Genomic DNA, 21366 nt, shown 5'->3' with positions numbered 1-21366 from the left:
TAAAAATAACGCTATATAATATTTTAAACCACCAGTGAAACCTGTGTCGAAACGTCGGTAAATAAAGGTAATTGAATATAATTCGCGTTAGACCCGTCTATAATGTGAGTTAATAAAAATAACGCTTTACAAGAGCTGGGTTTTGAGTAGGATTTTGTATGATTTAAAGTCTGTGGCGGTTCAAAAAACGATAAATCTCTGCTGTAAAAGCTTTAGGAACGGAGATGAAATATGGTTACAACGTGTGATTAATGACCAACCACACGTGTCAAGCCAACTCTAACAACAAGTCTCTGAATCCAATAAAAAATACCTTAAAATAGACAAAATACAGAATGTACTTACTTTTAATACGACCGCAAATAAAGGACAGATAAATAAAACGTTTTTATTTCATAACTAAAATATCACAAAAACTAAACATAAAACTAATTCAAAACTTAACTTAAATACAATAAATACCGCAAATTTAAACAAGGCGTAGATTTCGGTGCTATGAGACAGTTTTAAAATATTTCTTTAATTAACTTTAACTAGCAGAGTGCAATTATTAGGACCTATACCTAATAACCTAATAATCCATTAGGGTCTATACTAACTACCCTTAGAACATGTAGGTAGTCGTATTAAAAATACACGCTGTATAATAGTTTGGCGATTCTGGGGTCGGTCAAATAGAGTGTGACAGCTGGCTTGCGAGACATTAAGCTTTCGACAATAAAAACATAATTTTTAAGAAAAAAAACCGACTTCTATGGGGCCCGGTGAAAGATTATGGTAGATGGTGCACTATGTAGAAAAGGAGGTAAAAACAGTACTTTCTAGTAGCATTTCGTTTCCGTAAGGGTCGTAGTTCTAGCCTAACCTAACCCACTTCTTTGATAGCAGTTCCGTTCTGTGAGGATCGCAGTACGAACCTTAATCAAACCCACTTTTCTAGTAGCATTTCGTTTCTGTAAGCCTCGCAGTTCTAATCAAACCTAACCCACTTTTGTTCGGTTCTGTGAGGATCGCAGTTCAAACCTAACCTAACCCACTTATGTAACGGCGCATGCGGTGCGGTGTACGGGGGTTTGAGCGGGAGGAGTTTGGCATCATCATACTTTATACCTACATTTTATGGTAGGTAATCATAGCGGTTTATTTAGTTTAGGTATCATAGTGGTTTTCCGGGTCAAGGTCCGGGTCTCTGAGCCCGAGTCCGGGTCCGAGTCCCGGTCCGAGTCCGGGTCCGGGTCTGAGTCCGGGTCTGAGTCCGGGTCCGAGTCCCGGTCCGAGTCCGAGTCCGAGTCCGGGTCCGAGTCCGAGTCCAGGTCCGGGTCCGAACCGGATCCGGGTACGAGTCCGGGTCCCAGTCCAAGTCAAAATCGAAATTCGAAATCACCAAACGTGTACTATGCGTCGTTGAAGAGTTCTGTTCTGATCATCATCAGCAGTTCCACTTCTTCAAATGCGACAGTTTTTAATGTAAATGCTTGATTTTATGATGAAATTACAAAAATTTCTATACGCATGCTTTTAAAATTTGAGGAGTTCCCTCGATTTCTCATGGATCCCATCATGAGAACTCAAGCTTGACAAAAATGTGGCTTAAAAACTTAACTTGCTTAACAAACATAAAGAAGAGGACAAATCGCCAAGCGTGAACTATGCGTCGTTGAAGAGTTCCGTTCTGATCATCATCAGCAGTTCCACTTCATCAAATGTCACGTTTTTGAATGTATATGCTTGATTTGTTGATAAAAACACAAAAATCACTATATGTATGCCTTTAAGATTTGAAGAGTTCCCTCGATTCCTCATGGATCCCATCATCAGAACTGGATTTTGACAAAAACGGGACCAATCTGTATGCATATACATACAAACAAAAAAAGAATTTTCAAAATCGGTCCAGTAATGACGGAGATATGGAGTAACAAACATAAAAAATTAAAAAATAAAAAAAAATAAAAAAAATAAAAAAAAAACATACAACCGAATTGATAACCTCCTCCTTTGGGTTTTGGAAGTCGGTTAAAAATGTAGGTCTCTCTAGGTACCAAAAGTTAGGCACCATTATCTGACCGAAATGGAAGCTGACGTGACACTCAATAATCGTTAACACTACTCGAAAAGTAAATAATATACATATATAAATAATTATTCGCTTATTTTTCGACACAGAGGTAGAAAGATGCAAACGACTTGCCTGTTGTGGACAGATTTGAGAATTGATCGTTTCAGGATATTATGAAATCGGTTGGCCACACCATGAAAAAAGTCAAACCTAACCAACTAACCATATCATGATGTATTCTAAAATGGCATGTGATGAAATGATCATAATGTATGATCTGGTCACAACACCTATATAAGATTGGACAATATCAATATCGCTTAGCAAACGCCTAAGGCAGGCCACAGGTGACCCTCGCGCAGGCAGCTTTCTCGCGCAAAGATTGGTCATAGCAATTCAGCGCGGAATCGCTGCCTGGGTAATAGGCACCTCACCAAGGGCGCAAAATTATGATAGGTATTTTTAATTTTTTAGCTTTAGTTATCTTAATTGTAGTTAATTTTAGTTTTATATTCATTTTATAACACTTATTATACAATAAATGAGTTTAAAAGTTGAATATGAAAGTGACCGATATAAAATGTTACGCAGCCCCTGCTGCAAGCGGGCGCGCACGGCACGTGCATCACGCAGTGCCGAACGGCGCGGATCGTGACGACGCGGGTGATCCCCATGCAGGTGGACGGCGAGGCGGCGCGGCTCGCGCCCTCCGTCATCACCGTGTCCCGGCTCAACCAGGCCATCATGCTCGCCAAGAAGAAGGCCGGACGCGTCAATGCACTGTGAGTTACTAAACACATAGAATAGGTATAGTTAAAACCCATTTAAGAAGATTCTAAACAAACCTCTCACTGTTAAAAGAATTTTAACTGTGAGAATAAGTAGCAGGGACCGGCGTCAAATGGCGTCTGTTGGCGTTTATTGCATTGTACTATTAGTAAACTTTACAAGATTGTCACGCCCACTATTGATATAGTTTCTTCTGAGACAAAAGTATTTAAACGCTGCATAAACGTAAATAAACTATACTTCTATAAAAATATGTTTCACCAAATGCACTCGCACTTGAATTGCCAACTGAGTAAGTTAATAGTCGCACTCTATATATTACGTTAAATAAATAAACAAGATAACAATCAATTAAGGTAATTTTAAACATTTTAAGACAGAGTCATGTTCTATATAATGAAATGCCAAAGGGATCTATATTAATACTAAACAAAGTTTTCATCTCCCCTTGTTTCAGTCAAATGAAGTTAGACAAACTTTCTCTCACCGTGAATCTCATTACGATGGCTGATTACGAACGTTATCATTATGAAAAGGAAGTACTCGCACAGACAGGTAAGGCAAACTCATTACTCGCTTTTTACAAGCTTGTATTCGACTTATACCCCATGGTAGCGAAGCCCAAGAGGGGATTTTTTGTAGTTACTCGAGCGTGACAGATTAAAATAATAATTTGAGTGATCTCTTGCCTGACTTTTAGCCACTTTTTTGCTGACAATTATTTGTACGCATTATCTTAATCTGACGGTTACAATATTTTTATATAATAATCAGATTAAGAAAATGCGTACTAATAATTGTCAGATTAAGTACTTCAACGTGGACCAAACTAAGTCCACAATCTACTTAACGGTTTATTTAACAGCTCACCAATCCCCCATAGACTAACCCACCAACATAAACCGATAGAAGTGGCTAAGGTATACTCCACTGGTAGCAAGATATCACTCATATCTTAATCCGACACGCTAGAGTAACTACAAAAATCCCTTCTTGGGCTTCCTTAGAAAAGTAGAGTCAGCGATAAAAGCTTGCTAAATGAAATTTGTGCAAAAAAAATACTATTTTAATGTTTCAGCGGAAACTCTGGGCGTTTTAGAAGTAAACCCTGCCGCGGACTTGGAGCTAATGCGCGTACTCATTCAGAGCTTGATCAAAGAATCTGAAGCGCACTCGACCCTTGAGGACTGGTGGTTTGTCGACTGTGAGTTTACTAAGCTAAAGATTTCCCTTCTAAATTTGAGTTGATTTAGATTTGACAGACCCTTATTCTTCGATAAGTTTCCATATAGGTACACAAGTTCTTATGAAACTTTGAAGACCGACTGAAATCAAAGCCGAACCAATGAATTGTAAAGAGCGCTCTTACGTTTGACCGCCCGCGCCATACGGCAGGCTGCGCTGCGAGCCGTAAAAATAAGGGATGACTGACTGACTGAGGGCGACTGTTATAAAAATTTATGCTTTTGACTGTTATAAACATTAACCAATTAAAAAAGCACTCAAATGTGCACAAGATAAAAAAATTACTACAATCATATACATAAAAACTTTCATTATCATTTCTACGATTTAAATAACAGCATCAAAATTCTGATAAGACTTACGTTCGTCCGGCCGCGCGGGGGTCGTCCGTTGCCTCCCACAGCCATTTGCTGATTAATAATTATGTTTTAGAACGTCATATACCTACGAAATTTGTGTTTTCATATAAATGTTAATTCAATTTTAATAATTATTTGGATTTCTCAATAAAATAAGAGATATTTTATTGAGCTTTCTTCAAAATATTGTAAAGTTTATGTAGATTTTTCTTACATAGAAAAATATCGACTCACCTTTTTGATATTATTATAACAGCGGTAACAGCGGAGCGGTTCTTCCGCATCGATAAAGCCCAAGAGCACCTACACTACGCGACGGACATCGGGAACGAGAACATCTTCATCCTGGACCCGGGGCCGGCGACGCCCGACGAGGAGTCCACGCCGCAGCCCGACACCACGGCCTCGCTGGACCGCTCCGGCCCCTCCATGTCGCTCGAGACCTCCACCGGCCTCTCCGTCTCGCTCGACATCTCGCAGAGCGTCGACACGCCGAGCGCGGGCGTCTCCTTAGACGCTCCTGAATCTCATGCTAGGTATCATTTTCACTTAATGTAACTAGGTAGTTTTGACATAGAATAAATAATAGTACTACGGTACAGAAAGGAAACTTCCTACAAAACCGAAGTTTGATAGCGGTTTAGAGTTCACTATCCCTTTCGGCTATTTAGGGTTGTCAAAATTCAGGTCATTATCTTATCTATGGTCATGCACGCAAAGGGACGTTGTATCAAGTTGTATCAACCCTAATAGTCGCTCCGAGCAATGCTGAGCCGGGCGAAGCCGAGTTTGTCCGAAGGGAGGAGTATCGCACCCCTGGTTTTGAGATGGTCAACGACAGCTAATTTAATTGGTACTAATTTATTTTTTTAGTTAAGCTTTTGGCCGCGGCTTAAGACAAATATAAATCTCATGTAAAAGTTAGCCTTAATTTTGGTACCCGTTTTTCATTCGTTTTTAGTAAGTGACAATTTGTATATTGTATAACACATTTAGAATCTGTAATATTTTTACGACAGCGAATCTGGTCTGGGCAGTACGGGCCGCACGGAAGAAATGCTGACTCCTCAAACGCCCCCGCCCTCCTATCCCGCGCCTTCAACCCCTAAAAGCAAAGCCCCGCAGCCTCCTAAACCGCGAGCCCCTACACCAAAGGTTCAACCACCTCCTACCCCTAAACACTCAGCATCGAAAGCGTCAGCCTCGGCGCAGGAGTCCATCTCGCCCCCACTCTGCACTAGCCCCCTATCCAAGGACAACCCTCCGACCCAAGACGCTATCGCCCGATTCAAAACGTAAGTGATACGTGTGTATCTTTAGACATAAGTAGGTATGTGTGGGTAATATGTATTATAATTTGCCGCGATTGATCGCTTCGACATTATGCTATCGTAACAAATCAAATCAAACTTGAAGCCGGTGGCATAGCTTAATATAAATGTAAATTTCGAAGCCGTCAATTGGCAATGCGTTTGTTAGATTCAAGATACAAAGTTTTCTTTATTTTAGTAGGCTTGGCAACAAGCGCTTATGAATAACACGCTGCGCAAATCAAAACATTATCATACTGTGGAGTTTTGGTGCCTACAGTTTATTAGAGCACGCTTCGAGGACTTTAGAGCTATGCGGGTACGTTAACTGTTGGCTGTACCCCAGTCAGTTACGTAATAGGATACTTAATAGCTGATGTTATCATGATAGTTCTATCAACATGCACGTCGCACATTAGCCGTTTGTGTTCGACATCTGCACTCTATTTTTTCTTTCTTCTATTGCATGCAGCATTCATGAAAAACTTTTCGGACTTGATCAGGAAGTGTTTGGCTATAGGTGAGAACAACTGTCATATAAGCGAACGTAGGTATAATACAGGCTGGGCCCTGTTACTCCATTAGAGTTATGAGCTAGTTTTATATTTTTTCAATGGGCTTAGGCTTCTATACGGCAACTCCTTATTTATACATATAAATATAGGTTTACAGGTAGGTACGTATATAGTTTCCCTTGAATACTTAAATATTATTAGTACTATCATTCATAATTTAATCATTGTAGCTTGCAGCTTTTGTTTCTTTACGCAAGCTTTAAACGTAACTTTAGTAAAGCCTTCGATGTCCTTATCGTAGTTACGATTGGTAAACGTGTACCTCTTTACAGAAACTTGTTGGAGAAAACTTCAGAGGCTCTCCTGAAGGCCGCAAAACTTGGAGATTTAAAAATGGTAAAGTACTTATATATTTTTGTTATAAACATTTATGGAAACCATTTTATATTTCATAATTCATTCCATTTGGAAACTGGAAAAACGTTTACTCAAGAAAGTATTAACTATGTACGGTACAGTCAGCATGAATGGTAGAGGATGAGACTACGCCCCAAAAATATCTACCATTCTCTTCTCTTTATTTTGACACTACTATTGACGCTGACCGTACTTATAGCAATTTCAAGATACTAGTAATTGATAAAAACGGCAAAATTCACAGGGGGCCGATTTTTGAATTTCGATCGCTCGAATTCATCACTCGAAAATCCTCGGAGTAATTAACAACGGAGACGCCATGTCTAAAATTTTCGGTACAAAATAGTCTGCCGTTTTTTGCGGGGGAGGGGTACATCAAATGTATAGGTACGTCATGTCAGATAAACGTCAGTCCATACATATGGTTGACCATTGGCCGCCTATTTTCGACAGAGGGGAATGCCTGTTAATGGCGCCTCCATTGTTAATTACTCCGAGCGAAAATCGGTGGAAAACAGGGAAATGCTAATTTTTGAAATATGAGCGATCGAAATTTGGAATCTATTGTTATTGACCACTCGATTTCAATTCTATTAGTAAAATTTAAATGCCTAGTAGTAGAGATAGTATTTAACGAAATACACGAAATCGAGTGGTCGAAATTGAAAAATCGGGCCCCAGATCATACTTTTTTCTTAATGTCAAGTTTTTTCTTATACAATATTGCCGCCTAATTCCTATACCTAGAGCCAACGCACAGTCGCGATAAGTCGCGCGCGTGTGCTATCCTCCCGGGGGGCCAATATCATAATCCAGTTAGTTAATGAAATAAATGAACGTGTACAGTTGAAGGAGCTGCACGCGGCGGGCTACTCGCTGCTGTCGATCGACGCGAGCGGGCAGACCGCGCTGCACGTCGCCGCGCGCTACGGCAACAAGGAGATCGTCAAGTACCTGATCGCGAGCGCGCCCACCGCCATCCTCAACATGCCCGACAACGAGCGCGGACAGACGGCGCTCCACAAGGTACAGTCGGCCATTCAATACTTACTTCACACGGGAGAGGGTTAAAAAAATTATGTGACAATGGGAATGGGAGAAAATCACAAACTTCGTGCCGTCACTTCATCTGTAACCGGAAATTGATTAGGTACTTTATTCGTTGTACGGTTAAATAGGTAGGTCGGTTTTTTATTCCTAATCGCCGTCTTATCAAAAATTGTCTAATATTGCTTTTATCTAAAATATTTTTTACTAAAATTATAATACCTACCTAACTTGAATTACCGAATACGTTGAAAGTAAATGATTCATTAAAAAGCACTAAACAAAACATTCGTTGTAATATGAGTTGTATGTCAGGCGGCGGCGAACAAGCGGCGCGCCGTGTGCTGCATGCTGGTGGCGGGCGGCGCCAGCCTGACGCACGCCGACCACGCCGGGCTGACGCCGCGCCACCTGGCGCTGCACGCCGAGGACCAAGACCTCGCCGCCTACTTGGAGAGTGAGTGCAGCCCCGTCACCCCAAAATGAGCGGTATTACAGATTTTTACAAATTTTTAAGACGAAAGTGGACGACCGCCTCTAAACCGTCTTTCCATACAAACGTAGTCCCCATTTTCCTCTCAGGGTATTACTTAATACTTATTTAATGTGGATATAACTTTTATCAACCACAGCAATGCCCCTTCGTTTGATTTTTTCGAATTTTTAGTTATTGCATATATGAGTTAGGGAGCATCTATATTTAACATGTGAATGGAATATGTTTTTCGCTCCTAACTCTTCTTTTCTTCTTCATAGTATGTTTGCATCCACTGCTGAACATATGCCTCTTTCATAGATTTCCGTGTTGTTCTGTATGCGGCAGTTCTATGCCAGGTCGGCCCTGCCGTCTATCTAATGTCGTCCGACCATCCGGCTCGTGGTTTTCCATCCCTGCGGCTTCTCAGTCGGTCTCCAGAATAGTACTCGCTGGCCCCATCGGTCGTCATCCCTGCGACAGATAAAAGATCCTAACTCTTATAAATCAAAAGAATCGAAATAAACGAAGGACCATGGTTAACATACATCCAATAGCATAAAATAAATTATCCAGGATAGGGACTATGCTACGTTTGTATGGAGAAGCGGTCATCCCCTTTCCTCTTAAGGTTTTAATATTGTTGTGATACGATCTTGTCGCAACTGACAATGACAGTGCATCTCGCGCGTCGAACAATGCCTCGGCCACAATACGCACGCTCCGAGCGTGACGAGCGTGCACGCCCGCCGCGCCGGCCGCCACACATTTGTCACGTCAGCGTCGAACGTGCACGCTGAGCGAGCGTTTTGTGTCTCGAGCGATCGTATCATATTAATATCAAAACCGTATTAGATTTCAAAATCTGAATACCTCTTCACTTTACCAAGCTCTTTGAATTCTTATTCCCGACTTGTTGATGAAAATACCTATCGAATAAAATAATAGAAAAAGATTTTTTAATACAGTTGCTCAAAAAGTGCTACTTTACGTAGCTGTTTAGCGTGCGGAAAGTTGGTTATCTCGAACTAGTGCTTTTACTTTTCCAATTTTTTTAAATTTATACTTGTTCCAATTCACGATTACTTATTGATGTGTGTGAGTGTGAGTGTTAATATTAGTTTCCTTTAAACGTCGTAATCAGCATAAAAACCTACCGTTAATGTAAGAATACGAAAAATATTACATATTTCATATTTAATTACTTACCTCTTCATCATTATAACACGTTTATTTTTTAATATTCAATATTGAAAATTCCGTTCTTAATAAGTTGACTGAATGGAACGGAATAGCTGCCAAACGCCCATAGATATAATATACTTAAAGACGACGTCTAACCGAGCTGTCACTGTTACCACTTTTGTTTAGTGTACGATTAACAATGTTTTTCTTATTTTTTCGCAACTGTATTAAAAAACGTCGTTCGATACACGTGCGGAAATGTCATTCTTCACTCGTCCCGAGTCTTGCCACTCGCCTGCGGCTCGTGGCAAGATATCTCGGTACTCGTGAAGTAATGACATACCTTCCGCACTAGCATCGAAATGTACTATTTCCTGAGAGGGCCAACTGAAGTGGTGCTGAAGATAATAAAGATTTTTTTCTCTTATTCAAGTAGGTTTATTTATAAAAATAGAATGTGTAGTAGGTATTAAATTATACTTAACTGTTATTTAGTCTAAATTACAACCTGTTGAGTTAAAAATATTAAAACAATTACTTACAGAAAAATACATTTTACTGTGCTTAGTACTCGTATGCACTAAGCTACTACCTTTTTCAAATTATTGAAATACATTTAAATTTATAATACCTATGCTACCGAATCTTTGAACACTTATTAATTATTAGTGCTATTTTAACAAAAGTTTGGCTATTACTGGGTTTAATATTTATATTTTTATAGTTCGTGTCACTCATATTATGCTATTCGAGGCAAATAGAAATCTTCGGAAGTTTTGCAATTGATTACTGTTAGTAATAAGTAGTACGGCTGCGACCGTATGCAAATCAGTCGAATAGATGCACCTACGCAAGACGCACGTCTTTCATTTCCTTGCCCCGCCCCGCACCCCCCCGACTAACAGTGGCGACTGGGCTGTACCTTTAATTATTACGCGTGCAAAAATAAAACAGTGATCATGGCTAAAGTGTCCATAGGAGCGTTGACCATGTTTAACCATGAAGTGCAAGATTGGTTAGTGTTCAAAGAACGGTTAGAACAGTGGTTTGTGGCCAACGATATAGACGCCGCGGCAGATAAGGCCAAGTGTAAGCGTCGGGCTATCTTATTGAGCAGTCTTACAGAGGGTTCTTATAAACTGCTAAGGGATTTAGCATTACCCAAAGTCGTGGGAACCCTAGAATATGACGAGCTCGTGAAACTCTTGGATGATCACTTAAAGTCTGCAAAGTGCGGGTTTGCGGAACGCAACAGATTCTACTCATCGACTCAAAAACCTACAGAAAGTATGGCAGAATGGGCGGCACGCATTCGTGGACTAGCGGTCGACTGCGGTTTTTCTGCCACGACTTTAGATGAAACTCTTCGAGATCGCTTTGTACTCGGTATGACCCCGGGGCACGAGCGAGATAAGCTTTTTACCATGGATATGGAGAAATTAACCATCAGCAAGGCATTGGAAGTAGCGGAAAGGATTCAGTGTGCTCGGCAGGGCGCTGCGCAGGCGTCGCCAGCGGCATCGAGCACGCTGCCATGTCCCGATATGCCTGTGTACAAGATGGCGTCGGTTCCACGTAGCGCGAGGCCCGGCGGCACAGGAGGCAACTTCGGTAGCGGTAGCTCAACACAAAAACCACAAGTGGTTTGCGCGGCTTGCGGTTATGAAGGACATGAGGTGGCTACATGCAAGTTTTCTCGGTATAAGTGCGGTAAATGCGGTTTAAAGGGTCACCTACGGCGCGTGTGTCCCGGCAAGAAAGTGTATCGTCAGAATTATATAGATGGTGAATACGGTGATGTTGATGCTGATACTGGCGATGATGGTAAGCTAGTTATATATAATATTCGTTCTTCACGTGGCGAACCGATGATGGTGACGGTTCAGGTTGCGGGGTATGACCTATCTTTTGAGATGGACACAGGTGCGGCGGTTACGATTATGCCAGACAAAATGTATGCTTCATATTTTAGTAATATACCGTTACGCCCGAACCGCACCGTTCTAATTAGTTATAATAATAGCAACATTCCGATATTAGGTACACTCAACCTGCCCTTTACGTACGAGGGTGAGACAGCCACATTACAGGTTTTCGTAGCACGAGATAACGGCCCATCTTTGCTAGGTAGAAATTTTGTCACTGCATTTAATTTGGAAATGGTTAAGGTAAAAAAATGCGACGTAGAAACCTTAATTGAAAAAGCGGAACGCATGTACCCGAAACTATTCACGGGTGGGTTAGGTTGCTGTAAAAATGTTTACGTCGATTTGCATTTAAAACCAGAGGCCAAACCAGTATTTTTTAGATCACGGCCCGTACCGTTTGCTTTAAGGCCAAAAGTCGAAAATGAGATAGACAGGTTAGTCGGATTAGGAATTTTAGTACCAGTGCCATTTTCTGACTATGCAAGCCCTGTAGTGCCCGTTTTAAAACACAATGGCAGTATACGCCTATGCGCCGATTATTCGGTTAGTTTGAATAAACAGTTAGTGATAGAAAAATACCCGCTACCGCGCATCGAAGAGCTATTCGCAAAGTTACACGGCGGTCAGGAGTTTTCTAAGCTAGACTTGTCGCAGGCTTACAACCAGTTGTTGTTGAGTGAGTCATCACAGTTGTTAACAACAATAAACACGATCAAAGGATTATTTAAATTCACGAGACTAGTTTTCGGTCTAGCATCGGCGGCATCAATATTTCAACGGACTTTAGATAAAATATTGTCAGGGTTAGAGGGTGTTCTTGTTTTTCAAGACGACATTTTGGTAACCGGACGTGATCGGTCGGAACACTTGATGAGGCTAAATAAAGTGTTTGATAGGCTGCAGGAGTCAGGTTTAGTATTGCAGAAAGAAAAATGCATGTTGTTACAAGACTCAGTGTCGTACCTGGGATTTAAAATAGATCGCCATGGTCTTCACAAATGTCAGGACAAAATAAAAGCAATAAATGATGCAAAAATCCCCACCAATGTCACCGAACTTAAATCTTTCTTGGGCATGGTAAATTACTATCGTAATTTTGTGAAAAATGCATCGTCTATTTTAAGCCCATTACATAACCTGTTACAAAAAAATGTTCCGTGGCAATGGAGGAAGGAGCATGATGTAGCTGTATCTACAATTAAGCGGGAATTGGTATCAGAGAAAACTTTAGCCCATTTTGATCCAGATGCCAAATTAATTGTAACCGCAGATGCGTCACCTTGGGGTCTTGGGTCGATTTTGTCCCAAATTGGGGCCGATGGTATCGAAAGACCTGTATCCTACGCGTCTCGGTCGCTCACGGCAGCCGAGAAGAGCTATAGTCAGATCCAAAAGGAAGCAACTGCGTTAATCTATGCGGTACGCAAATATCACCATTATTTGTATGGGCGGTCAGTTCCTTTTGTACTTAGGACTGACCACAAATATTGTCAATATTTAATCCGGACAAAGGAATACCGGAGGTAACGGCTAATAGGTTACAGCGGTACGCCATTTACCTAATGTCTTATAACTTCGTTATTGAGTATGTGAGTAGTGCCCACAACGCAGCTGACTATCTCAGCCGCGCGGTACAAGTAACTGATAAGGAAACAGCTGACGCGGAGTCAGCCGTAGCCCCCGACCGAGCTACTTACATTAACTTTGTTTATGAGAATGAGCAGTTAATAACTATTAGCGAATTAGGTAAACAGACATTGGCAGATAATGTACTTTCAACTGTACGCACATATGTGATGCAAGGGTGGCCTAGTCAAGTTAGTGACTGTTTAAAGCCATTTATGTCTGTTCGAAACGAGTTAGCAGTTGAAAAGTCATGTGTAACTAGAGGTCATAAGGTCGTGATTCCCACTAATTGTCGTAACAAAATCCTAACAGAACTGCATATTGGTCACTTAGGGTCTAACAAAATGAGAGTAGAGGCTCGGAGCCGGTTTTGGTGGCCGGGCATGTCTGCAGACATAGATAAGTTTGTTGCGTCGTGCAAAATATGTACTTCTTTACGACCTTCGCCCCCGCGCGCCCCGCTGACGCCCTGGCCGTTCCCGCCACACGCTTTCCATCGAGTACATTTAGATTTTTTAGGGCCCTTAAATAATAGAATGTACTTAGTTTTCATTGATGCATATTCAAAATGGCCAGAATGTTTCGATGTTTCAAACGGATTTGGGTCTAAAGTAGTAATAGAAAAGATATGTGAGTTAATGTCAAGGTTCGGGTTGTTTCACACCATATGTACCGACAATGGCACTTCCTTTGTCTCAGCAGAATTTGAGGATTTTTGTTTGAGGAACGGAATCACTCATTTAACTTCTCCAACATATAACCCGAGTAGCAACGGGCAGGTTGAGGCATATGTTAAAATAATAAAAAAAGCGCTAAAATCATTCATTTTGTCTGGTATTCATCCGAAATCATTCAATTGCAAAATGCACGAATTTCTGATGCGATACAGAAATTCAGTACATAGTACAACCGGTAAGTCACCAGCAGAGGTTGTTTTTGGCCACAAGTTAAGAAGTAGATTAGACGCATTAGCCATGCATCGCCCAGCAACAGCTGACGCAGCACTCGAGTGCGTTGTAAAAGATAACCAGTTTTCGCAGTGTAAATACTACGGCGGTAAGCGAGTTGTTGACTTTAAAGTGAACGATTTAGTTTTAGTTAAAATGTACAGTGCACAAAAAAACTATTGGGTGAAGGGAACTGTAATAGATCAGATAGGTAAAAGTTTGTACACGATCAAGTTAAGTGACTCTGACAGCGTTATCAAAAGACATGCTAATCAGCTGTTAAAACTAAAAGGGGAGGAAGTATCGCGTGATGATTTGGTGACTCACCCAAGTACCTCTAGCATAGACCAGACCGTAACAGAAATGCCTGCAATTATTTTGCCACCAGTACAGCGAAACGACGTGACTCCAACTCAGCACGATATTGCACCAGTTACAGTGGTACCTACTGAGGAGGAACGGGTACTGGCTCCTATGATAGATGCGACTCCAATTGAGCAAGGCAACATATCTACGCAACACACTGAGCAGCAAATCGGAACCAGTTTAGGCGAGGGGTCTGTGCCCCCGCGCTCTGAGCAAACTGAAGGTTACCAGGCAGGACCAACATCAGACTCGGCTGGAGAAACCGCCGATCAGTTTGAGTCACCTGATTCTTCTCCGGTGGCTGAGCCACCTCCCCCACGGAGAAATCGAAACGTCGTTAACTACAAACAATATTTTTAGGCTAAGGGTGGAGGGATGTTAGTAATAAGTAGTACGGCTGCGACCGTATGCAAATCAGTCGAATAGATGCACCTACGCAAGACGCACGTCTTTCATTTCCTTGCCCCGCCCCGCACCCCCCCGACTAACAATTACAAATTCGCCTCCTCCGTTCCAGGTCAGGAGCACTTTCAACTAGTGTCGGAAGACCTGGAAACACCAGTTTGAAAGGACGACGTTCGCGGCGCGCTCGCCGTGGCACGGCGCAGCGGCGGCGGCGGCGGCGCGGCGGCGGAACGCTACACGCATTGGAAATAATGCGCGATATCTACCAAACTTCGTTCATTTTTGAGAAACTCTTACATAATACTATTAAATTATACTCTTAATACCAAAGTGATATTTAGATTTTTTTGGAAATTAAGGGAATTAAAATATTAAATGTTACATAATAATCTTGTCATAGAACGAGTTGTTAAGTACTTTAATAAAGTGTGATGTGAATGTGAGTTAACTAGCTTAGCTATCACTCAATTTGGTTTGAACATACGAATGACTATGTTAAAATATTAGATTAATGATCTGATTTTATGTAAAATTGTAATAACCATTTTGTCGTTAATGATATATTATTTTATTAAGTGTTACACATTATGAGACACTTCACGGTACACTATAACAACAAGAATTGCCAAATAACTTAAACTTAGGTGACTAATCGGTCAATGCAAACTCGTGTATTACATCTAAATAGGATAAGTCTGAAAGCCATTACGGAACACAACGGTGGCGGAACTACCTACAAATTAATCTTCCCGGCGGCGTCTGAAGTTAAAGCGGCAGGTTGATGAATTGTATCGGTACTCCGTTATGCCACTAATGTATCCGATCTACTTGACTTGTATATTATCTGTAGCGTTTGTTAATTTTAGCGTACCTAATAAGTTTTAATTTCTTCTAGTAAGCGTATAAATAGGCTAAATTTAATTTGACATCACAGTCTTGAGTTCTTAAAATTTACTTAATTTACTTATACTCCGATAGATCTGAGCTGACACCAAAGTCGGGTAGTACCTAATATTAATTCATGAGTTTACGAGCATTGCATATTGCAGAGGTATTGTTAGAAACACCGGCCTACAGATATTATGATAATGGATGTTCAATGTTCATGTTAGCTCCTTACACTGATATCGTTTCCTATGACGTGAAATGTTTCTATTAAGAAACTTTCGGCCCTATTCGAACTTTAAGATACGTCAAAGATTTCGGCTAGATACGATATGGATTAGATATGTCAGTGTCAAATGAAACGTTTCTTCAAACAGAAATGTCACTTTTGACACTGACATGTCTAATCCATATCGTATCTAGCCGAAATATTTGACGTATCTTAAAGTTTGAATCGGCCAGTTTGCTGTTTTAACTTTTAGTCTGACGAATGACGGTGGTGTTGTCCACAAACTTTGTAGTTATATTGAGTTTACGTTATAATTAATCTGTCTTCAATAAATGAGTGTCTAATCATCCAAACACAGAATTGATGCTAAATTTTTATAAAATCTCGATACTTAAATTTATCCGAGCTTATCTATTTTTATCTAAGTATGTTAGTTACTCTTAAGAATTTTCTGTGTTTACCAAATATGAACGGATTAAAACCGAGATATATATTACGTAAAGACAGGTCTACAAATATTCACAGGCATCAACTACGACCTAACATGTGTATTAACATTACTGTAATTGTTTAGAAGCACTTGTAGTGTGCCTGTTTAGAGTAACAAGTTACGAAGTACATTTAGACATACATACTCGTACATGTTAACATAGCGTGATATTTTACTTTATTAAACAACCTAATAAAACAGTAATAATGCTATTAGCCTCTTTCAAAAACCTATTTATTTAACGCATTCACTGCCACCCTCTTTATCTGGACATTCACCAGGGGGCCGATTTTAGAAATTCGAGTGCTCGATTTCGTCACTCAAAAATCGGTGGAAAACAGTGAAATGCTAATTTTTGAAATACGAGCGATAGAAATTGGGATTCGAGTGGTATTGACCACTCGTTTTCAATTTCATTAGTAGAATTTAAATGCCGAGTACTGGAGATATTATTGAACGAAATACACGAAATCGAGCACTCGAGTTTCAAAATTCGGCTCTCAGGTGCCGCACTTTGCTGTCACTAAATATTATGAAAAAGTCTGTGCGTCAAAGGCACAGGGTAAAAGTCACGGTGACGTATGTAATGCGTTAATACGTAGCATTGAAAGGCCGGTTGTAGACGTCCAATTGTTTTCACCGGACAATTTTCCAAGTTCGGTGATGAAGTCATGTTTGCTTGGGTGTAGCTGTCGGTGCCCACATACAAATCTGGACGTATTAGCGTAACACGGTCCGGTTTCCGACGAAAACACCGGAGGTGTACAACCGGACAAGTCTTTATTAACTTGGCAATAATTTATTAGTAACTTACCACACTTATTTGAGATCTCATCTTTGTGCGTTTAAAATATTGTACAGTTTTATTATTGTTTATCATTAACCCGAATTTCAGACTGAAAGGCTTGATTCGATTATGTGTATTACCTATCACACTGCATATTTTATTTCTTTGTCTCTATCTAAGCCCTCTCGCTTGATCTTTTGATGTAAAGGCGCACCGAGTGGACATGATGGCCATACAATAGTCCGCCATCAGATTTTTAATAACACGTCAATTTCTATAATTAAAAAAATATTTTTATGGTTAATGAATTGTTAAAATTTGATTAAGGTTTTAATAATTTATATAATTTGGACATTATTAGTTACGTAGATGCGTGACCGCGCGCAGTATTACATGTGATGTAACTCAAAGAGTTTAGTACTTATGTCTTTTTTCTAAAAACTGTGTATTGTCAATACCTCGAAGTGTAGACGTACTTAATAATTTAGTAATTAACGAATTTACTCGTACTACTCGCGGACAAGCGAACAATGAAAGACAAAGCTGTGAGAATTTTGGTCATAATGTAAAAAGTAAGTTCATTTTTATCTTAAGCAAAAACAATGTAACTTTTCTTAAATATGCTCCTTGTGGAATGTTTTATCTGTAGAGTGAAAAAAAAAGAGATTAAGTATTACCGGCTAATGTACAATACTTAGCTGAGAGTTAGGCTTTAAAACCACCTGTCACAGAACAGTGCCGACTCCTTCAATCAGCTCAATAAAACGCTTGATTGATATGAAACGATTGATGATCATTTTGTCTCATTGCTTAGTTGTAACCATATCCTTTTATAAATGTACCTAAAAGTCTGTTGTTATATCCCGCGTCGTATGTTATTGACAGATATTATATATAATATGTAGTGGGCTGTTAAAAGGTCCTTCGAGCGGAAAAGGTATCGGCTATATATATATTTATATGTATATACTGGTGGCTCAAGAGAACATGGAGTGGGCACTAACAATCTCAATACAATGTTCACGCGAAACCGACCTACTCTTGTAGCATCCTACGAGCCGTAGAATGTAAGTACACTGTATGACGGCACCAGGTGGCGTGCCTGCATCAACTATATTAGTGGTACTTTCCTATTAGATAGTATTATAATCTTTGTACCTATACTTTACTGGCGGCCTTCGTGTATAGCATAGTAAAATTATAATAATTCTTCTAAATTTAATACATTATATTGTATTACCAACTTCCGACCAACATCTTTCTAAAATGATTTTATTATATCACTAGTAAGATTAGAAACGTTTAAGATATATTATATAAAAAATTAAATATATATTTTCAGTCAAGTCTAAAATCTATCAATGTCAACTTAGTAGTCTTATTCTGTGTTCGCATTGTTTTTTGTGTCATGCCTCATTCGTATATGCACTTTCATTAATTATTAACTATGTACTTACGAGGACTCGTAAGTAGTTAATAATTAATTAAAGGGATTATACTTTCGATCCCTGGCTAATGGCTATAGGTTAGCAGCAGGCGCTAAAGTACAAACCTTGACCAGTCGTTCATTATTTAAGTTACATACACATAAATATTGTTACATTTCTTCATGTCTGAAGTGGTATTTTCCCTTTTGTTTTTCAATTATGCATTTTAAGCAGTGTATGATAAAAGTTACAAATCCTGGGTTATCATATTTTGCTGACAAGCGACCTAGTTTTGTCTCAAAATAGAGAACAATATTCTCAATATAGCAATATTATTGCTATCGAAAAGAGATTAAGAGAAAAGAGGCAATTTAAAAGGTTTTATATATTAAGTGTAACGTTGATTACGTATTAATAGTTATTTATTTATTTATTAGCTTTTTTGCAATTAAGAGCAATGAATGTCATTTACTTGTTAAAGAATATAATTTGTTAATGTGATTGTTGTTGGTATGTTGAATAATTTATGGTTGTAGAATAAAAATAAATGTGAAATTAATTGTACTGGTTGCCTTGGGACGATCGACTGCGTATGTTAGAATCCTTACAAGATATATTGTATAACTTTATTGTACTTATCTGATTTACTGCTAAATTTACTATCGAATACATTATTACAAAAAAGTATTATAAAAGACACTACTTACATAAATTCACTTAGTAATTTAAGGTCTTATTTTTATATTTCCTGTATATTTAATTACAAATAAAGATTGGAACATAGTCTAAGTTGCTACGAGTTGAGTCTGTATAATTCCCAAAGATTGAAATTTCTACACATACATGTTCTGCTTCTTATAAAAACTAGGTATATATATATACACACAGGGCCCCAATAGACTGCCTCTCACTTTCAATACAAAACTTTTTAGAGTTTTACTAGATTGACTGACTCACCTCTTACCAACTTACTACCTGTTACTTTTATTACTAATATGACAGATTTTTGAAATATTGTAATTAGATAAAAGTCTCATACTGAATTTTACATAGGTACTTTACTACTGTCTTACATAATATATAAAAATCAAGAAGTACCTACCTAAACGTACCTACTTTAAATAATGTTTTGAGAGCACTCGTTTCATTAGGTACATTATTTTTGCACTAAATGAAATCACTATTTTAAATAAAATATTAACAGTGTACACTGAAAGAACAATAAAGTGAGACAACAAGTAGATATTTTTTTTTTTTTACCCTGGTCCTTACAAACAGAAATACCTAAAAACTTTTAACCACACCATCTCCTAAAGGCTCTCTTTATTCTTCAAAATCTGATGAGAAAGTTAAATTTTATTCACATTTAGAATCAAATAACTATTTCATTATAAACACGTTGAGTATTTTCAATAAAACCCTAGCTCCGTTATTCATAAAACTTCACGGGCCTGTACGGATATGATGGTCGTTCTTGTCTACGTGACAGCGTGATAAAACGGTGTCCGGTCCGTCACTATCTATCCCATGATGTTAAAAAGTGACAGTTAGCTTATCACGTGGATAAAGATGGATAAAGCTATCTATAATACGCCAGCTGATTTAGTTAAATTATGTTCTTACAAGTCAAAATGACAGATAAAGACAAACGATTATTAGCTATTCGAGGTGTGTAGCGCGTTTATGAATAATCCACCTTCAGCTTCGTACACCTTCGTAGGCAGGGCCACTACGACTAAACTAAATAGAAAATAATAAAGTCTAACCTTCAAATCAAGAGTGAACAGGCACCTTCTGGGCGAGCTCGCTCCATCGTAGGCCACGTCTACGCCTCGGCTAGTCTGTGGCCATGAGTAAGCCCATTCATAATAAAAAAAAAAAAAAAAAAAATACTTAAGTATAAAATGCTAACATTGTACTTGTATTTTCTCCGTATCCAGGCCGCACCATCAACAAGGTTTTCCCAAAAAATACAAATATATTCCAATCAATCCAGCTTTGATGATTCATTTGTAGACAAGTCACATTTCCCAAAAGTTCAATCTAATTGGAACCTTAAATCGAAATGCTAATAATAAAGTTGAAATGATATTGGCGCGTATGTGGTCGATAAATCGTACTATATTTAATTACACAAACGGGCCTATACCACAAAACGCGAGAGTTTAAAGTGTTAAATAGTACTAAGTATTATGCCTGTAAAAGGGTTATTTTATCACAAGTTTTAGTTTTTTTTAAACCGTGGGCAAGTTATTGCATGAGGCATCCAATTTAAGCTTGGGCGCTCGCAGCAATATATCAGGTTATCCAAAAGCGCCGCTGCTGCCTACGGCTTGCTTTTATTAAACGTTGCACGGGCAAGGGCGGGCGGGTGTTCTCAGGCACGTTTTAATACGATTACGATACGAGATTTTGGGCCCGATTCGGATTTTGAAATAGATATCTATTAGATATCTTTTAGACATCACCAAGATACGATAACGATATGTTTAAGATCTAACCTGTCAAATTTGACATTTGCGCGATTCTGGAGATACTCTTAAACGATTTCCACAGGATATGACTTAGAGATCCAATTCACATCTAATAGATATTTTACTCTATCTAACGTAAAAGTGACATTGGTTGCCCGAATTGCGCTGCAAAAGAGCACTAGTTGATATCTAAACTATAACGTATCTAGAATGGATCTAGTACGTGTCGTCTCTTGTGAATATCTTGAAGTTCGAATACGGCAGATTATAGCCTTCAAAAGTTTTGTACGAGTATATGTATTAGGTATCTATGTCACTTTAAACCCAGCTAAGATTATATTAGACCGGGGCTAGGCACTAATTTCGTTAGTCATTTATTCCCAGCTTTTAAAGTGCTTAGT

The 21366-nt window shown here is 39.2% G+C and overlaps 2 protein-coding genes across 2 annotated transcripts in view; both read left to right on the top strand.

Moving 5' to 3' along the window:
* LOC134666424 (eye-specific diacylglycerol kinase-like) overlaps nucleotides 1-14862 on the top strand; it is an 89913-nt gene extending 75051 nt beyond the window's left edge. The window contains exons 11-20 of the mRNA XM_063523571.1: nucleotides 2651-2841; nucleotides 3306-3403; nucleotides 3927-4052; nucleotides 4709-4988; nucleotides 5472-5747; nucleotides 6235-6282; nucleotides 6610-6673; nucleotides 7541-7720; nucleotides 8057-8198; nucleotides 14786-14862. Of these exons, the coding sequence (XP_063379641.1) occupies nucleotides 2651-2841; nucleotides 3306-3403; nucleotides 3927-4052; nucleotides 4709-4988; nucleotides 5472-5747; nucleotides 6235-6282; nucleotides 6610-6673; nucleotides 7541-7720; nucleotides 8057-8198; nucleotides 14786-14835 (1455 nt within the window). The 3' untranslated portion in view covers nucleotides 14836-14862. The remainder of the gene's footprint in view (nucleotides 1-2650; nucleotides 2842-3305; nucleotides 3404-3926; nucleotides 4053-4708; nucleotides 4989-5471; nucleotides 5748-6234; nucleotides 6283-6609; nucleotides 6674-7540; nucleotides 7721-8056; nucleotides 8199-14785) is intronic.
* Nucleotides 10251-14625, top strand: LOC134666396 (uncharacterized). The gene is made up of 2 exons (XM_063523524.1): nucleotides 10251-11225; nucleotides 13987-14625. The coding sequence occupies exons 1-2, from the start codon at nucleotides 10361-10363 to the stop codon at nucleotides 13998-14000; spliced, it is 879 nt and encodes a 292-aa protein (XP_063379594.1). The 5' UTR covers nucleotides 10251-10360; the 3' UTR covers nucleotides 14001-14625.
* Nucleotides 14863-21366: the final 6504 nt, after the last annotated feature.

This window comes from Cydia fagiglandana, chromosome 8, assembly GCF_963556715.1.
Source record: "Cydia fagiglandana chromosome 8, ilCydFagi1.1, whole genome shotgun sequence".
NCBI lineage: Eukaryota > Metazoa > Arthropoda > Insecta > Lepidoptera > Tortricidae > Cydia > Cydia fagiglandana.
Note: the sequence above shows the minus strand (reverse complement) of the source record. Positions and strands in the feature narration are given on the sequence as shown.